This window comes from Cebus imitator, unplaced genomic scaffold (assembly GCF_001604975.1).
Source record: "Cebus imitator isolate Cc_AM_T3 unplaced genomic scaffold, Cebus_imitator-1.0 Scaffold568, whole genome shotgun sequence".
NCBI lineage: Eukaryota > Metazoa > Chordata > Mammalia > Primates > Cebidae > Cebus > Cebus imitator.
This window is the reverse complement of record NW_016107883.1, coordinates 720,975-735,216: the sequence shown is the minus strand read 5'-3', so window position 1 is coordinate 735,216 and position 14,242 is coordinate 720,975. Positions and strand designations below refer to the sequence as shown.

General features: G+C 50.0%; 1 protein-coding gene across 4 annotated transcripts in view; it reads left to right on the top strand.

Annotated features, from left to right (window-relative positions):
• The window catches only part of CFAP100 (cilia and flagella associated protein 100), a 49,448-nt gene that overhangs the window by 22,683 nt on the left and 12,523 nt on the right, over positions 1-14,242 (top strand). For 2 of the 4 annotated variants that reach the window (XM_017515985.2, XM_017515987.2), the window contains exons 4-11: positions 4,411-4,505; positions 6,588-6,780; positions 8,699-8,766; positions 8,852-9,015; positions 9,314-9,394; positions 9,863-10,047; positions 10,176-10,217; positions 10,296-10,422. In XM_017515985.2, the coding sequence (XP_017371474.1) occupies positions 4,411-4,505; positions 6,588-6,780; positions 8,699-8,766; positions 8,852-9,015; positions 9,314-9,394; positions 9,863-10,047; positions 10,176-10,217; positions 10,296-10,422 (955 nt within the window). Of the gene's footprint in view, positions 1-4,410; positions 4,506-6,055; positions 6,277-6,587; positions 6,781-8,698; positions 8,767-8,851; positions 9,016-9,313; positions 9,395-9,862; positions 10,048-10,175; positions 10,218-10,295; positions 10,423-14,242 lie in introns of those variants that run through there. The other 2 variants (XM_037734039.1, XM_017515986.2) reach the window with 2 other exon arrangements.

Genomic DNA, 14,242 nt, shown 5'->3' with positions numbered 1-14,242 from the left:
TTATGTGGTCAATTTTAGAGTAGGTGTGATGTGGTGCTGAGAAGAATGTATATTCTGTGGATTTGGGGTGGAGAGTTCTGTAAATGTCTATTAGGTTTGCTTGATCCAGGTTTGAGTTCAAGTCCTGGATATCCTTGTTAATTTTCTGTCTTGTCGATCTGTCTAATATTGACAATGGGGTGTTAATATCTCCCACTATTATTGTGTGGGAGTCTAAGTCTCTTTGTAAGTCATTAAGAACTTGCTTTATGTATCTGGGTGCTCCTGTATTGGGTACATATACACTTAGGATCGTTAGCTCTTCTTGTTGCATTGATCTTTTAACCATTATGTAATGTCCTTCTTTGTCTCTTTTGATCTTTGTTGGTTTAAAGTCTATTTTATCAGAGATGAGAATTGCAACTCCTGCTTTTTTTCTCTCTCTCTCTCTCTCCATTTGCTTGGTAAATCTTCCTCCATCTCTTTATTTTGAGCCTTTGTGTATCCTTGCATGTGAGATGGGTTTCCTGGATCCAGCACACCAATGGGTTTTAGCTTTTTATCCAATTTGCCAGTCTGTGTCTTTTGTTTGGGACATTTAGCCCATTTACATTTAGGGTTAACATTGTTATGTGTGAATTTGATCATGCCATTTTGATGCTAGCTGGCTGTTTTGCCCGTTAGTTGATGCAGTTTCTTCATTGTGTTGATGTTCTTTACCGTTAGGTATTTTTTTTGGAGTGTCTGGTACTGATTGTTCCTTTCTATGTTTCGTGCTTCTATCAGGAGCTCTTGTAAAGCCGGCCTGGTGGTGATGAAATCTCTGAGTAGTACTTAAAGGATTTTATTTCTCCTTCACATATGAAGCTTAGCTTGGCTGGATATGAAATTCCAGGTTGAAAGTTCTTTTCTTTAAGGATGTTGAATGTTGTCCCCCACTCTCTTCTGCCTTGTAGGGTTTCTGCTGAGAGGTCACCTGTGAGTCTGATGTGCTTCCCTTTGTGGGTAACCTGACCTTTCTCTCTGGCTGCCCTTAGCATTTTCTCCTTCATTTCAACCCTGGTGAATCTGATGATTATGTGCCTTGGGGTTGCTCTTCTTGAAGAATATCTTTGTGGTGGTCTCTGTATTTCCTGGACTTGAATATTGGCCTGCCTTGCTAGGTTGAGAAGTTTTCCTGGATGATATCCTGAAGAGTATTTTCCAGCTTGGATTCATTCTGTCTGTCACATTCAGGAACACCTGTTAAACATAGATTAGGTCTTTTCACATAGTCCCATATTTCTTGGAGACTTTGTTCATTCCTTTTTACCCTTTTTTCGCTAATCTTGTCTTTTCATTTTATTACATTGAGTTGATCTTCAACCTCTGATATCCTTTTTGCTTGGTCAATTTGGCTGTTGAAACGTGTGTATGCTTCTCACAGTTTTCGTGTTGTGTTTTTCAGCTCCATCAATTCACTTATATTCCTCTCTAAGCTGTTTATTCTCCTTATCATTTCATCAAATCTTTTTTCAAGGTTCTTAGTTTCTTTACATTAGGTTAGAACATATTCTTTTAGCTCAGAGGAGTTTCTTATTACCTACTTTCTGAAGCCTGTTTCTGTCAATTCATCAAACTCCTTCTCCGTCCAGCCTTGTTCCCTTGCTGGTGAGGAGTTGTGATCCCTTGGAGGAGGAGAGGCATTCTGGTTTTGGGTGTTTTCATCCTTTTTGCGCTGGTTTCTTTCCATATTTGTGGATTTATTCACCTGTCGTCTTTGTAGTTGTTGACTTTCAGATTGGGTCTCTGAGTGGATGTCCAGTTTGTTGATGATGAAGTTATTTCTTTCTGTTTCTTAGTTTTCCTTCTAACAGTCAGGCCCCTCTGCTATAGGACTGCTGAGGTCCACTCCACCCTGCTTGTCTGGGAATCGCCTGCAGCAGCTACAGAACAGTAAGGATTGCTGCCAGTTTCTTCTTCTGCTATCTTTGTCCCAGAAGGATACCCGCCAGATGTCAGTCTGAGCTCTCCTTTATGAGGTGACTCTTTGGATATATAGGGGTCAGGGAGCTGCTTAAGGAGACAGTCTGTCCTTTATAGGAGCTCAAGTGCTGTGCTTTGAGCACCGTTGTTCATTCAGAGCTGTTGGGCAGGTTTGTTTAAGTCTGCTGCTGCAGCACTCATAATTGCTTCCCCCCACCTCCCGCCCCTGAGGTGCTCTCTCCCCGTGAGTTAAGGCTTTATTTATGAGTTTCTGTTGTGCTGTTGCCTTTTTTCAGGGCAGCCCTGCCCAGTGAGGAGGTAGCCTAGTCATAGTCTGCCTGCAGAGGCTTTGCTGAGCTGCTGTGGGTTCCGCCCAGCTGCCATGTGAACTTCCCTGCAATCCTATTTATACAGGTATAGTTAGAACTGCCCCAGCGATGGCCACCCACCTCTATAATGGCAGACTCTCTCTGTAATGATGGGTTGCCTCAGCAATGGCAGACTGCCTCAGCAATGGCGGACTACCTCCGTAGTGGTGGACTGCCTCATTAATGGTGGACGCCTCTCTCCCACAGAGCTGGACTGTCCCTGGTTCAGCTGTGCTTGCTGTGAAACTCTCAATCCAGAGCGTTTCAGATTGCTGTTTTTTTTGTGGGGGTGGGACCAACCAAGCCTGATCACCTGGCTCCCTGCCTCAGACCCCCTTTTATTTTTTCCCTGTTGAACAGGCTACTCTGTCTCCCAGGTATTCCAGTCACCTGTTGAAAAGGCGCCGGGATCTGTGTGATTTCCCGAGTGGCGACCCACTGCACCAGCTCAAACAGCCAGGCTGAGATTCATGGTGCTTTTTTGCCCAGGAATATCCTGGCCTGGCTCCCTGTTTCAGTCCCCTTTTTATCAGTTCAATGAGCGACTCTGTCTCCCAGGAGCTCCAATCACCAGCTAATATGGCTCCCAGGCACGTGTATTTTGTGCAGAGACCCACTGCACTGGCCAAAACATCCTTGGCCACGCTGGCAACCCGTGGGGCTCCTCCACCTTGGAATCTCCTGGTCTATGGGCAATAAAAATCCATCTCGAAATGTGGCATCCGCTCACCCTCTGTGCTTTTGCTGGGAGCTGCAATCCTGAGCTGCTCCTAATTGGCCATCTTGGATCCATCCTCATGTTTGTCTTGTTAAGCCAGTCTCCCCATAGCTACTTACAGCTATGGGACCTTGGCAAAGTATCTCATTGCTCCAAGCCTCAGTTCATCACAGGTAAAATGAGGGTCACCATCATTTCCACCTCCTTGGATGGTCAGGAACATTCAGTCACAGAAAATTCCCAGTCTGGCCCATGGCAAGTGCTGGGTGCTTGCTAGCTATCCATTTGTTTTTGTGATGGGGACACAGGACGGGCCGCTAATGTGTGCTCATGGCCAGTTTGGGAGCATAAAGAATTTTACTTTTCTGTCCCTCTGATCAAGCACCAGGTCCCATGATTCCTAATTGAGGGCAAACACCTCTGCCCTGGGTTGCTAGACAGGAGCAGGGAGGGAGAGCAAGTGTGAGTTGGGGAGGTGAGGTGGGTTCCTGGCAGTTCCTCCACCAGCTGCTTGTGCCCCAGTGCCCTCCACGCCCTTGTCTCTGCAGCTGTGCCAGGCTGCACCTCCTACCCCATTCCACCTGCCTGCCCTCTCCCAGAGCTTCCTAACAACTTCTGTGACACCAGAGTCACCGCCCCCCCCACCGCGTCTTCCAGAGCTCTCCTAGTTTTATGTTTATTTTATAACATTTCTGGGGTGTTGGGGTTGGGTTGGAGGGGAAGGCAGTCCATGTGCTCAGTTTACCCTCTCCACCTGACTTCTTAGCTGCCTGAGGCTCAGAGGGAGGCTGCTGGCATCTGCTCTGTCTCTGAATTGTAGTCAGTGTGGAGAATCAGGAGCAGGACAAGAGTCTACCCTACAAAACAAACCTTCACATGACTTTTTCTGGGTCTCTGGTCCCTCCTCAGGCTTGAAGCTCTTTGTTCTTAGCCTTCCCCAGGAGGACTGGAGAGCCCTAGAAAGACAGATGCAAGTTCACAGAGAGGGCCCAGGGCAAGGTCCATGAGCTCAGTGTCAGCAGGCCCTGGTCACCAGGTCCATCATTGACAAACAGCAGGTCTGGCCTCCCTCCTTCATGAGGGAGACTCCAGAGCCCTGCAGTGAGGGCAGACTGAGCGCAGATGTATGTGCCAAGGCTGTGCGCACTAGCTCTCTTTCTGGGGCCAGGACAGAAGGCCAACGTGAACCAGGTTAAACTACAGAGGTGCCTTTATGGAGCTGGAAAGTCCAGGGTTGGACTTTAGGCACAGCTACATCCAAGGGAACCTTCCCACTCATGTTTTTCCATGCTGGGCTGGGAGGGCAGTGGGGCCCCCAAGACAGACACCACCACTTGGAAGAGCTGGCTCCCCTTACCAGTAAGGTGTCTCCCTTTCCAGAGCATGGCCCTGACGCTTCGGTGAATCCTTTCCACTTGTCTGGGGACGTGGATTTTTTCTTGCTCAGAGATCAGCAGCGGAATAAGACCCTCTCCGTGAGTATCTGGGACAGCCACCAGCACCTCCAGGAGCTTCCCTGTTCCCACTGCTTCCTGGAGTGGCCATATTGTCTTTCTTAGAGGAGCACTTTCCTCAGGTCCTTCTCACTCCACAATAGTTAGTGGCTCAGGACTTTCTACAAAATCAGCTGGAAAGCCTACCTGGCTCAGGTCTCACAGCATCCCACTGTCTTCCCCTGTCTCTTACCACTCTTCCTGGGCCTTAGGTAGACATCTTGGGCTGCCGTGGCCGCAGCCTCAGCCACCTTGCTGCTACTTCCACTGTTGCCTGCATGAAACACCATCCCCTCCTGACACTCTCCTGGTCCTCCCAGACCCAGCTCAGCCTTCACAGGCCCTCTCCCGTCCCACAAGCAATCCCTACTGCTCAGGCCTTGTGCCCTCCCTCTGGCTGGACCCCCTGCAGGTCAGATCCACACACACAGTCACCCACGGCATGCACACACATGCTTCTCCAGGTGCCTCGGGTCCCTGGGCCAGCCCCGACCCCACCCCTGCCCCATCTTCACCTCAGCCTGTCCTCTTGATTTCCAGCCCTGAGAGTTGTGAGCCCTGAGTGGGACCGCCTTTTCCTGCCGCCAGCATGCCTGAGCAAGCATGGGCACACAGCCCTGCCCCATGTGCCAGGTGTGGCGGCCTTCCCAGAGTCACACCTGTGCTGCCCCACAGCCTCCAGCCACCTCCCCCTGACTCAGGGCTCAGCATCCCTGAGATTCCTCACAGCCATGGTTCCCCAGGCAGCAACGGCCACACTGGCATCTGCGGGGCATGGGTGGAGATGTACAGGCCTCAGCCCTGCCCAGGCCTCCACATCAGACACCAGGCCCTTCAGCCCTAAGCCAGTGGGCTGTGATTCCCAGACCAGCTGAGACCCAGAGATTCTGACCCACGCCTTGGCCACCCTGCTATATCTTCTCCAAAGAGGCGTTTGGTTTTCCTCTACACTCAAGCCCAGCCCTAGCTCAGGGCCTCCTGAGTCTCACCCAACACACTCTCTCCACCATATCCAGCAGGGTCACCAAACCCCAACTTCACCCACCCAACGGGGTCACCAAACCCACACCCTCTGTCACTCAACAGGGTCACCAAACCACACCCTCCCCTACCCAGCAGGGTCCCCCACTCACACCCTCCCCCTCCCAACGGGGTCCCCCTCAGTCTGGCCCTGCCCTTAGTCAGCTGCCCAATGTCTTCTAAAGGCCATCTTGTATCCTGAGAATCTAGTGGGTGACATTTTCCTGACTGCAGTGGCCAGGATGTGCACTCTAGGGGCCTCAGGCTGGACCCATTTGCCTGGGTTCTTAGATGCTGTTTGTGTACCTGGCAGGTGCCAGCAGGAAATAGAAGTGACCGTAGAAAGTCCACATAAAGAGACTCCCAGGGCGGGCACAGAAAAGAGGGGGGAGAACTGGCAGGGGATGTCACCACCCTGAGAACTGGACAGCAGGAGGGACACGGGGCGGGGCCAGGGGATGGGGAGGTAAGTCCAGCCTTCCCACTCCTCCCGGGATTTCCTCCCAAGGGAGGGCTGGGTGAGAAGCCACCTCCGGGCCACAGGAGCTGGAGTAGGGTGGAGAACAGGTGGAGAGGGCCACCAACGGCGACCTTCAGGCTACAGGCGACCTACTACACAGCCGCAGTCTTCGAGAACCCCAGAGCCTCTAGGTTCCCTTCCCCTGGGTTGGTCATCAGAATATACCGCTCTCAGTTAAATGTGAATTTCAGATAAAATGAGACATCTTTTCTGGTGAGTGTGGCTCTTCTGTGGATCTGGAGTGCTCATCTGACCGTGCAGTCTGTGTTTGTGCTGAGGACTCCGCCTGGCGCCCTTCTCTGGGCAAATGGCCTCCCTGACAGCTGCCCTGCCCGCTTGGCTCTCAGCCCCAGGCAGCTGCCTGCGTCCAGGCCCCCCGCATCTCCGCAGGCATCTTCCCGCGCCTGCAAACCTGCCTCCCCGGCCTCGGGCCCGCCCACCCCTTGGAGTGGGGAACCGCGCAGGGAGGCAGCGGGGCAGGTTGAAGAGCCTGGGTCCCGCCCAACCTGGCCCGACGCCCCCAGGAGCGACAGCAGCAGAAGCAGCTACGAGTGCACGAGAAGATGACCTACTCCTCTAAAGTGTCGGCTAAGCACACCAGCCTGCGGAGGCAGCTGCAGCTAGAGGACGAGCAGGAGGACCTGCAGGCGCATACCGAGGCCGAGCGTCTGCGCGCCCTCCGCGACTACATGGCCTGGAAGCTCAGCTTGACCAAAGGTGCGCCCCTCTGGCGCAGGGTGGGGGTGGGGGGCCAGTGTTGCCCCACATCCCCAGCGCATGGGGCGTGCCTGGAACCTCCGTGCCACTTGCCTTGCGCAGATGGGAAGTGCTTTTCAAGTGTTTCGGAAAGGCCGGCCTTTTCTGTGTTTGGCCCCTTCTGGGGGGTACCAAAGGTCTATTCCAGGATTGCAAACCTAAGAGCTGTTCAGTCCTAATAGGGTAGTTCCCCACCTTATCCTGGGTTTCTCTTCCCTTGGCTTTAGTTACCGGAGCTGAAAGTAGGTGAGTACAACACATACTAACTTTTATTACAGTATATTGTTTTGATTGTTCTATTTTTATTAGTAGTCACTGTTGTTTATCTCTTACTATGCCTAATTCATAAGTAATACAGATTTATCACAGGTAGCTATATATGTAGGAAGAAACCTAGGATAGGGTTCAGGCATGTCCTGGAGGTCTTGGAACACATGGCCCTGGATAGGGGAGGCTGCTGTGTTGAGTGATTCGGAATGTGGGCAGCACGCAGTGGCCAGAGGCTGCACAGTATACAAGTGTGGACGGCTTAACTTCCTAAGACGGAGAATGTAGCTGGAGCTAGCTTTCCTGGCTTTGGCGGTGGCAGAAGCTGCAGCATTTCACAGCTTTGTGGTCATACCTAGGTCACTGGAGGACTTTGCAGCTCAGTTTCCTTTCCTTGCTGACAACAGTATCAGCCTCATGGACTGTGGGGGTTAAATGTATACTAATACATTGGCAGTAGTAGGAAAGAACTATGTATGTGTGTGAGCGTTGGAAATCTTAAGTACTGGATATGTATTAATATTCTATCAACCCAGATGATGAAGTATATTACAAAGTTAGAAGCAGTGGAACCAGAGAGTCCTGGCACACAGAGGATTAGAGGTGTACCATGTGACTCTGAAACACACAAGGGCCTCCAGCCTCCACCTGGGTAGCTGAACCTTGAACTTGCGGGGTTGTTTCAGCCCCATAGTTGGAGGGGCAGGCCAGGGAATGGGGGTAGACAGGGAGACGGCATGGCCCGTTCTTGTTCCTGCCTCCACCCTCATTCCTAAGACCTGGAGGAGAGGCAAGAGACTGGGGGGACAGGACTGTGACTCCTAGTGAGGAACTGGGTCTCCTGCAGGGTAGGACATCTCCGTGGCTACCCAGGGAGGCCCAGCCAGAGCCTCTGCCTGGATCTGGACTCTGGGAACAGCTCTTGTACCTGCCAAGCAGGGCTCTGCTCCTGGAGAGGAAAGGGTGTGAGAGGCAGGGCCAGAGAGCCCCATGGCTTCCAGGTCCTTTCCACAGCTCCCAAGTCAGGGAGCGCCTAGAACTTCCACTCCAGAAAGGCCAGAGAAAGGGGCCCCCATGGCCCTTGGCCCCAGCGTGCTCTCCTAAATGTTATCCAGACGTCCACTTCGACTTCCTCCTGCCTGGTTTAAACCCTGGCAATGTAGACGCAGCCTCTGCCCAGTTTGCTTGGGGGGCTTAGGGTGCCCCAAGTCGCAATTTTGCCTCCCCATTTTTCTCTCCTCATCTGCATTCGGGCCCTGGTTAGGAGGCCTGTGACTATTATGTCCAGCTGGGTGAAATTTCCCGGGCGAGGGGTCCAGAGCCTCATTGCAAGTGAGAATAGTGCTACAGCAACAGAGGCCCAAGTCAGACACATTAAGGGCTTCCCACCCGGCCGGCCTCCAGCCATGTTAATTGTAATATTTCAGGAAGAAACTTCTCTCCTTTTGTGGAGACAGAGGACAAGTACACTACCTTCCACGGTCCTGGTAGTCACCTGGGTGTAGACGCAGAGCAGTGCCCAGCAGCTGGCGGAAGGCTCCTCTGCAGACCTGCCGGGCCCCTCCTCAGACTGGGCTTCCTGCTCCTGCTCACCTCCCTCTTCTTCCTGCAGAAAAGAACTTGAAGCCTGAGAACATGTGCGACTACATTAAGCAGAAGCGGCAGCTGTTCCTCCTCCAGGTAGGCTCTGCAGCCCCCAAAGCGAGGGATGCCAGCAGGGGCTGTCCTGGGACAGGCACCATGACCCCGCTCTGCTGGCCCTCAGTATGCCCTGGATGTCAAGCGGAAGGAGATCCAGTGGCTGGAGCTGCTGCTGACCAAGGAGGAGTCCAGGCTGGAGCGGGCCGAGAAGTCCCTGGAGAAGGACGCCATCTTATTCGACGAGTTCCTCAGAGAGAACGACCGCAGCTCCGTGCAGGCCATGAAAGCGTGAGCCTGCAGGCCCAAGGGGCTGGCTGGGCAACGCTGTACCCCCATTGTCCCTGAGCCTGTGCACACCCACCCATCCACCCCCTCACCCAGCCTCTGCCCCCAGACACTGCAACTCCCGTAGAAGCACCAGGGCCGGTCAGGAGTCAAAGGCAGGGGACACTACGGGCAAAAGGCTTAACTGTGGCTCTCCAGCCCTGTCTGGAGCCACGGCCAGTCCTGGGGCCTGTGGGCGGTGTGCTCACTTCTCTTTAATAGGCTGCCACTGGCCCCCTGCCCCCACACCCCCAACCCCCAGGGCTGAGAAGGAGACCAAAGCCAAGATGGAGAAGATCCTCGAGATCCGAGACCTCACCACCCAGATTGTTAATATCAAAAGGTGAGGTCAGAGAGCATGCTGGCTATGGGTTGGCCCACCTTCTGGTCACTCAGTCATTTTGCCTAGCCAAAGGGAGCATACCATCATGCCAATCTCATGGCTTTACCTCCCAGGGACTCAGTGCTCCCAGGAGGCTGTTGCCCATTTATAGATGAGGGGACTGAAACTAAGATTCAGTGACTCCCATGGCTTCCACTTGGAGATGGGCGGCTTGGCTCAAAGGCTTGCCTGGCAATAGCCTAAGAGAGGTGTAGTCTCCAGGGTGGAGAGGAACTCGCAAATCACAGAGGGCCATGACTCTGGGTCGTTGCAGGGTGGATGCCCTTCTTCCAGCATGTGGCATTCCTGCACATTTTCTCCAGGAAAACAAGGAGCCCACCCACAGAGGCTTGGCCAGAACAAAGGGGTGGCCCTGGCATGGTGACCTCACTGTGGCAGAGGTTGACCTCCTCCTTCCCCCCGGTGTAGTGAGATCTCCAGATTTGAAGACACTCTGCAGCAATACAAGGTCTACAAGGATTTCCTATACAAGCTGTCGCCCAAGGAGTGGCTTGAAGAACAGGAGAAGAAACGCTTGTCTCTCAAAAAGGCCAAGGAGGTCTCCGAGTCTTCCAAGGAAGAGAGCAGTGTTAACACCACACCAGGGGACAAAGGTAGCAGAAAAGAGAATGCAGGCTCCCAGATGGGCTCTGCCAGTGGCCCTGCAGGCATCTGGGCCACGTGGCGTCGCAGAAGCTTAACTGCAGCTGAGGCCATCAGGTCTCCCTTTTGCTTCCTGCAGGACCAGGGATCAAGGGCAAGGCAAGCTTCGTGTCCCCCAAAGGTGAGCTGCTGCCCCCAGCCTGAGGAACCCAGCTCTGTCCCCCACAGGGCTCAGAAACCATTCCTCTGCTTTCTTCAGAGGTTCAGGGCACAAAGAAGCCCTGGAAGTTTCTGCAGGCGATGCGGCTGGGGCGGAGCCTGTCTTTCCTGAGCAGCCCCCAGCAAGGCAGCCAGCCCAGTGAGTCCAGCGGCGGGGACTCCAGAGGGTGAGTGGGCTCGGGCGGTTGGGAGAGGCTGGGGCCTAGCAGAAAGCCCTCCCTTGTGGTGCCCAGGTGTAGTCAGGTCAGAGTGCCACAGAAAAGAAAGTGTGTTACTCACAGTCCCCACTCCACACAGGGCCACACGGGAATGCCCCAGGTCAGCCAGGAGGCAGAGTGAGTGGGGCCCGTGGGCAGGCATCTCCATTGTGGTTCCCACGGGAATTAATGGTGAGGTGAGTGAGCAGGTGTAGGGCTGATTTGTTTTTGAATAATTTCGGGCTCTTGGACACAGGCTGGTCCCTGCTTGTCTGGTCCTGGCCCTGGGGGATAGGTCCTGAGTGTGGACAGTGGACTGGGTGGTTTGTATTTGAAAGGTGAGCTGAGGGCAAGCTCAGAGCCCAAGGCGAGTCATTTCCTGTCTCCATGGATTGGTCGACCCTGAGAGAGGCGGTCCCTCCAGGCTCGGCAAGGCCACAGGTGTCAAAGCATCAGAACACAGAATATCAAAGTCACAGTCACTACATGGGTGGAGTGGTCTCATATGGTTTTCAGGACATCTTCCTGATGAGAAATCTGAATACATTGCATACTTATTGGCTGCTCAGATGTCATTTTTTGTGAAGTATCCGATTTTTGAACATTTTTGTTGGATGATTAGCCTGGTTCTTATGGTTACCTATGGTTCTCTGTGTGTTCTGGGGACCAGCCTGGTGTGGAAAGTGTGGTACACATATCTTCTTCCAGTTTGTATCTTGCCTTATTTCTGTTTTAATATTGTCTTTTGAAGAATAGGAATTATTAATGTTAATGAAGTCAAATTTACTAATTTTTTATTTTATAATTGGTGAATTTGGGGCCCTGCTTAAGAAGTATTTCCCAACAGCACAGTCACTAGAACATTTCCTGTTTTCTTATTTTTTTTAATTGCATTTTAGGTTTTGGGGTACATGTGAAGAACATGCAAGATTGTTGCATAGGTACACACATGGCAGTGTGATTTTCTGCATTCCTCCCCATCACCTAAATCTGGCATTTTTCCCCATGCTATCTCTCCCCAGCTCCCCAGCCCCCACTGTCCCTCTCCTATTTCCCCCTAACTGACCCCAGTGTGTGATGCTCCCCTCCCTGTGTCCATGTGTTCTCATTGTTCAACACCCACCTATGAGTGAGAACATGCAGCGTTTGATTTTCTGTTCTGTGTCAGTTTCCTGAGAATAATGGTTTCCAGGTTCATCCATGTCCCTACAAAGGACACGACCTCATCGTTTTTTATGGCTGCATAGTATTCCATGGTATATATGCGCCACATTTTCCCTGTCCAGTCTGTCATCGATGGGCATTTGGGTTGGTTCCAGGTCTTTGCTATTGTAAACAGTGCTGCAATGAACATTCGTGTGCATGTGTCCTTATAGTAGAACGATTTATAATCCTTTGGATGTATACCCAGTAATGGGATTGCTGGGTCAAATGGAATTTCTATTTCTAGGTCCTTGAGGAATCGCCACACTACTGTCTTCCACAATGGTTGAACTAATTGACACTCCCACTAACAGTATAAAAGTGTTCCTATTTCTCCACATCCTCTCCAGCATATGTTGTCTCCAGATTTTTTAATGATTACCATTCTAACTGGCGTGAGATGGTATCTCAATGTAGTTTTGATTTGCATATCTCTAATGACCAGTGATGATGAGCATTTTTTCATATGTTTGTTGGCCTCATGTATGTCTTCTTTTGTAAAGTGTCTGTTCATATCTTCACTTTTGAAAGGGCTTGTTCTTTTCTTGTAAATCTGTTTTAGTTCTTTGTAGATTCTGGATATTAGCCCTTTGTCAGATGCATAAATTGCAAAAATTTTTTCCCATTCTGTTGGTTGTTGATTCACTCTAATGACTGTTTCTTTTGCTGTGCAGAAGCTGTGGAGTTTGATTAGGCCCCATTTGTCTATTTTGGCTTTTGTTGCCAATGCTTTTTGTGTTTTGGTCATGAAGTCCTTGCCTACGCCTATGTCCTGAATGGTTTTGTCTAGATTTTTTTTTCGGGTTTTTTATGGTGTTAGGTCTTATGTTTAAGTCTTTAATCCATCTGGAGTTAATTTTAGTGTAAGGTGTCAGGAAGGGGTCCAGTTTCTGCTTTCTGCACATGGCTAGCCAATTTTCCCAACACCATTTATTAAACAGGGAATCCTTACCCCACTGCTTGTTTTTGTCAGTTTTGTCAAAGATCGGATGGTTGTAGATGTGTTGGGTTGCCTCCGAGGGCTCTGTTCTGTTCCATTGGTCTATATCTCTGTTTTGGTACGAGTACCATGCTCTTTTGATTACTGTACTCTTGTAGTGTAGTTTGAAGTCTGGCAGTGTGATGCCTCCTGCTTTGCTCTTTTTGCTTAGAATTGTCTTGGCTATGCAGGCTCTCTTTTGGTTCCATATGAAGTTTAAGTTGGTTTTTTCCAGTTCTGTGAAGAAGGTCATTGGTAGCTTGTTGGGGATAGCATTGAATCTGTAAATTACTTTGGGCAGTATGGCCATTTTCACGATATTGATTCTTCCTAATCATGAACATGGAATGTTTTTCCATCTGTTTGTGTCCTCTCTTATATCATTGATCAGTGGCTTGTAGTTCTCCTTGATGAGGTCCTTTACGTTTTTTCTTAGTTGTATTCCTAGGTAGTTTATTCTCTTTGTAGCAGTTGTGAAGGGCAGTTCGTTCTTGATTTGGCTCTCTTTAAGTCTGTTATTGGTTTATAAGAATGTTGTGATTTTGCACATTGATTTTCTATCCTGAGACTTTGCTCAAGTTGCTTATCAGTTTCAGGAGATTTGGGGCTGAGACTATAGGGTTTTCTAGATATACAATCATGTCATCTGCAAATAGAGACAATTTGACTTTCTCCTTTCCTATTTGAATACCCTTTATTTCTTTTTCTTACCTGATTGCTCTGGCTAGAACTTCCAATACTATATTGAATAGGAGTGGTGAGAAAGGGCGTCCTTGTCTAGTGCCAGATTTCAGAGGGAATTCTTCCAGTTTTTGTCCATTCAGTATGATACTGGCTGTTGGTTTGTCGTAAATAGCTTTTATTATTTTGAGGTACGTTCCTTCAGTACCTAGTTTATTGAGGGTTTTTAGCATAAAGCACTGTTGAATTTTGTCAAAGGCCTTTTCTGCATCAGTTGAGATAATCATGTGGTTTTTGTCTTTGGTTCTGTTTATGTGGTGAATTATGTTTATAGACTTGTGTATGTTGAACCAGCTTTGCATCCCTGCAATGAAGCCTACTTGATCATGGTGGATAAGCTTTTTGATGTGTTGTTGCAATCGGTTTGCCAGTATTTTACTGAAGATTTTTGCATCTATGTTCCTCATGGATATTGGCCTCAAGTTTCCTTTTCTTGCTGGGTCTCTGCCATGTTTTGGTATCAGGATGATGTTGGTCTCATAAAATGATTTGGGAAGGATTCCCTCTTTTTGGATTGTTTGGAATAGTTTCAGAAGGAATGGTACCAGCTCCTCTTTGTTTGACTGGTAGAATTTGGCTGTGAACCCATCTGGATCTGGGCTTTTTTTGGGTGGTAGGCTCTTAATTGCTGTCTCAACTTCAGACCTTGTTATTGGTCTATTCAGGGTTTCGACTTCTTTCTGGTTTACGCTCAGGAGGATGCAAGTGTCCAGGAATATATCCATTTCTTCCAGATTTACTAGTTTATGTTCATAGAATTGTTTGTAATACTCTCTGATGATGGTTTGTATTTCTGTGGAATCTGTGGTGATATTCCCTTTACCATTTTCATTGCATCTATTTGATTATACCTTTTTTTTTTTTTTT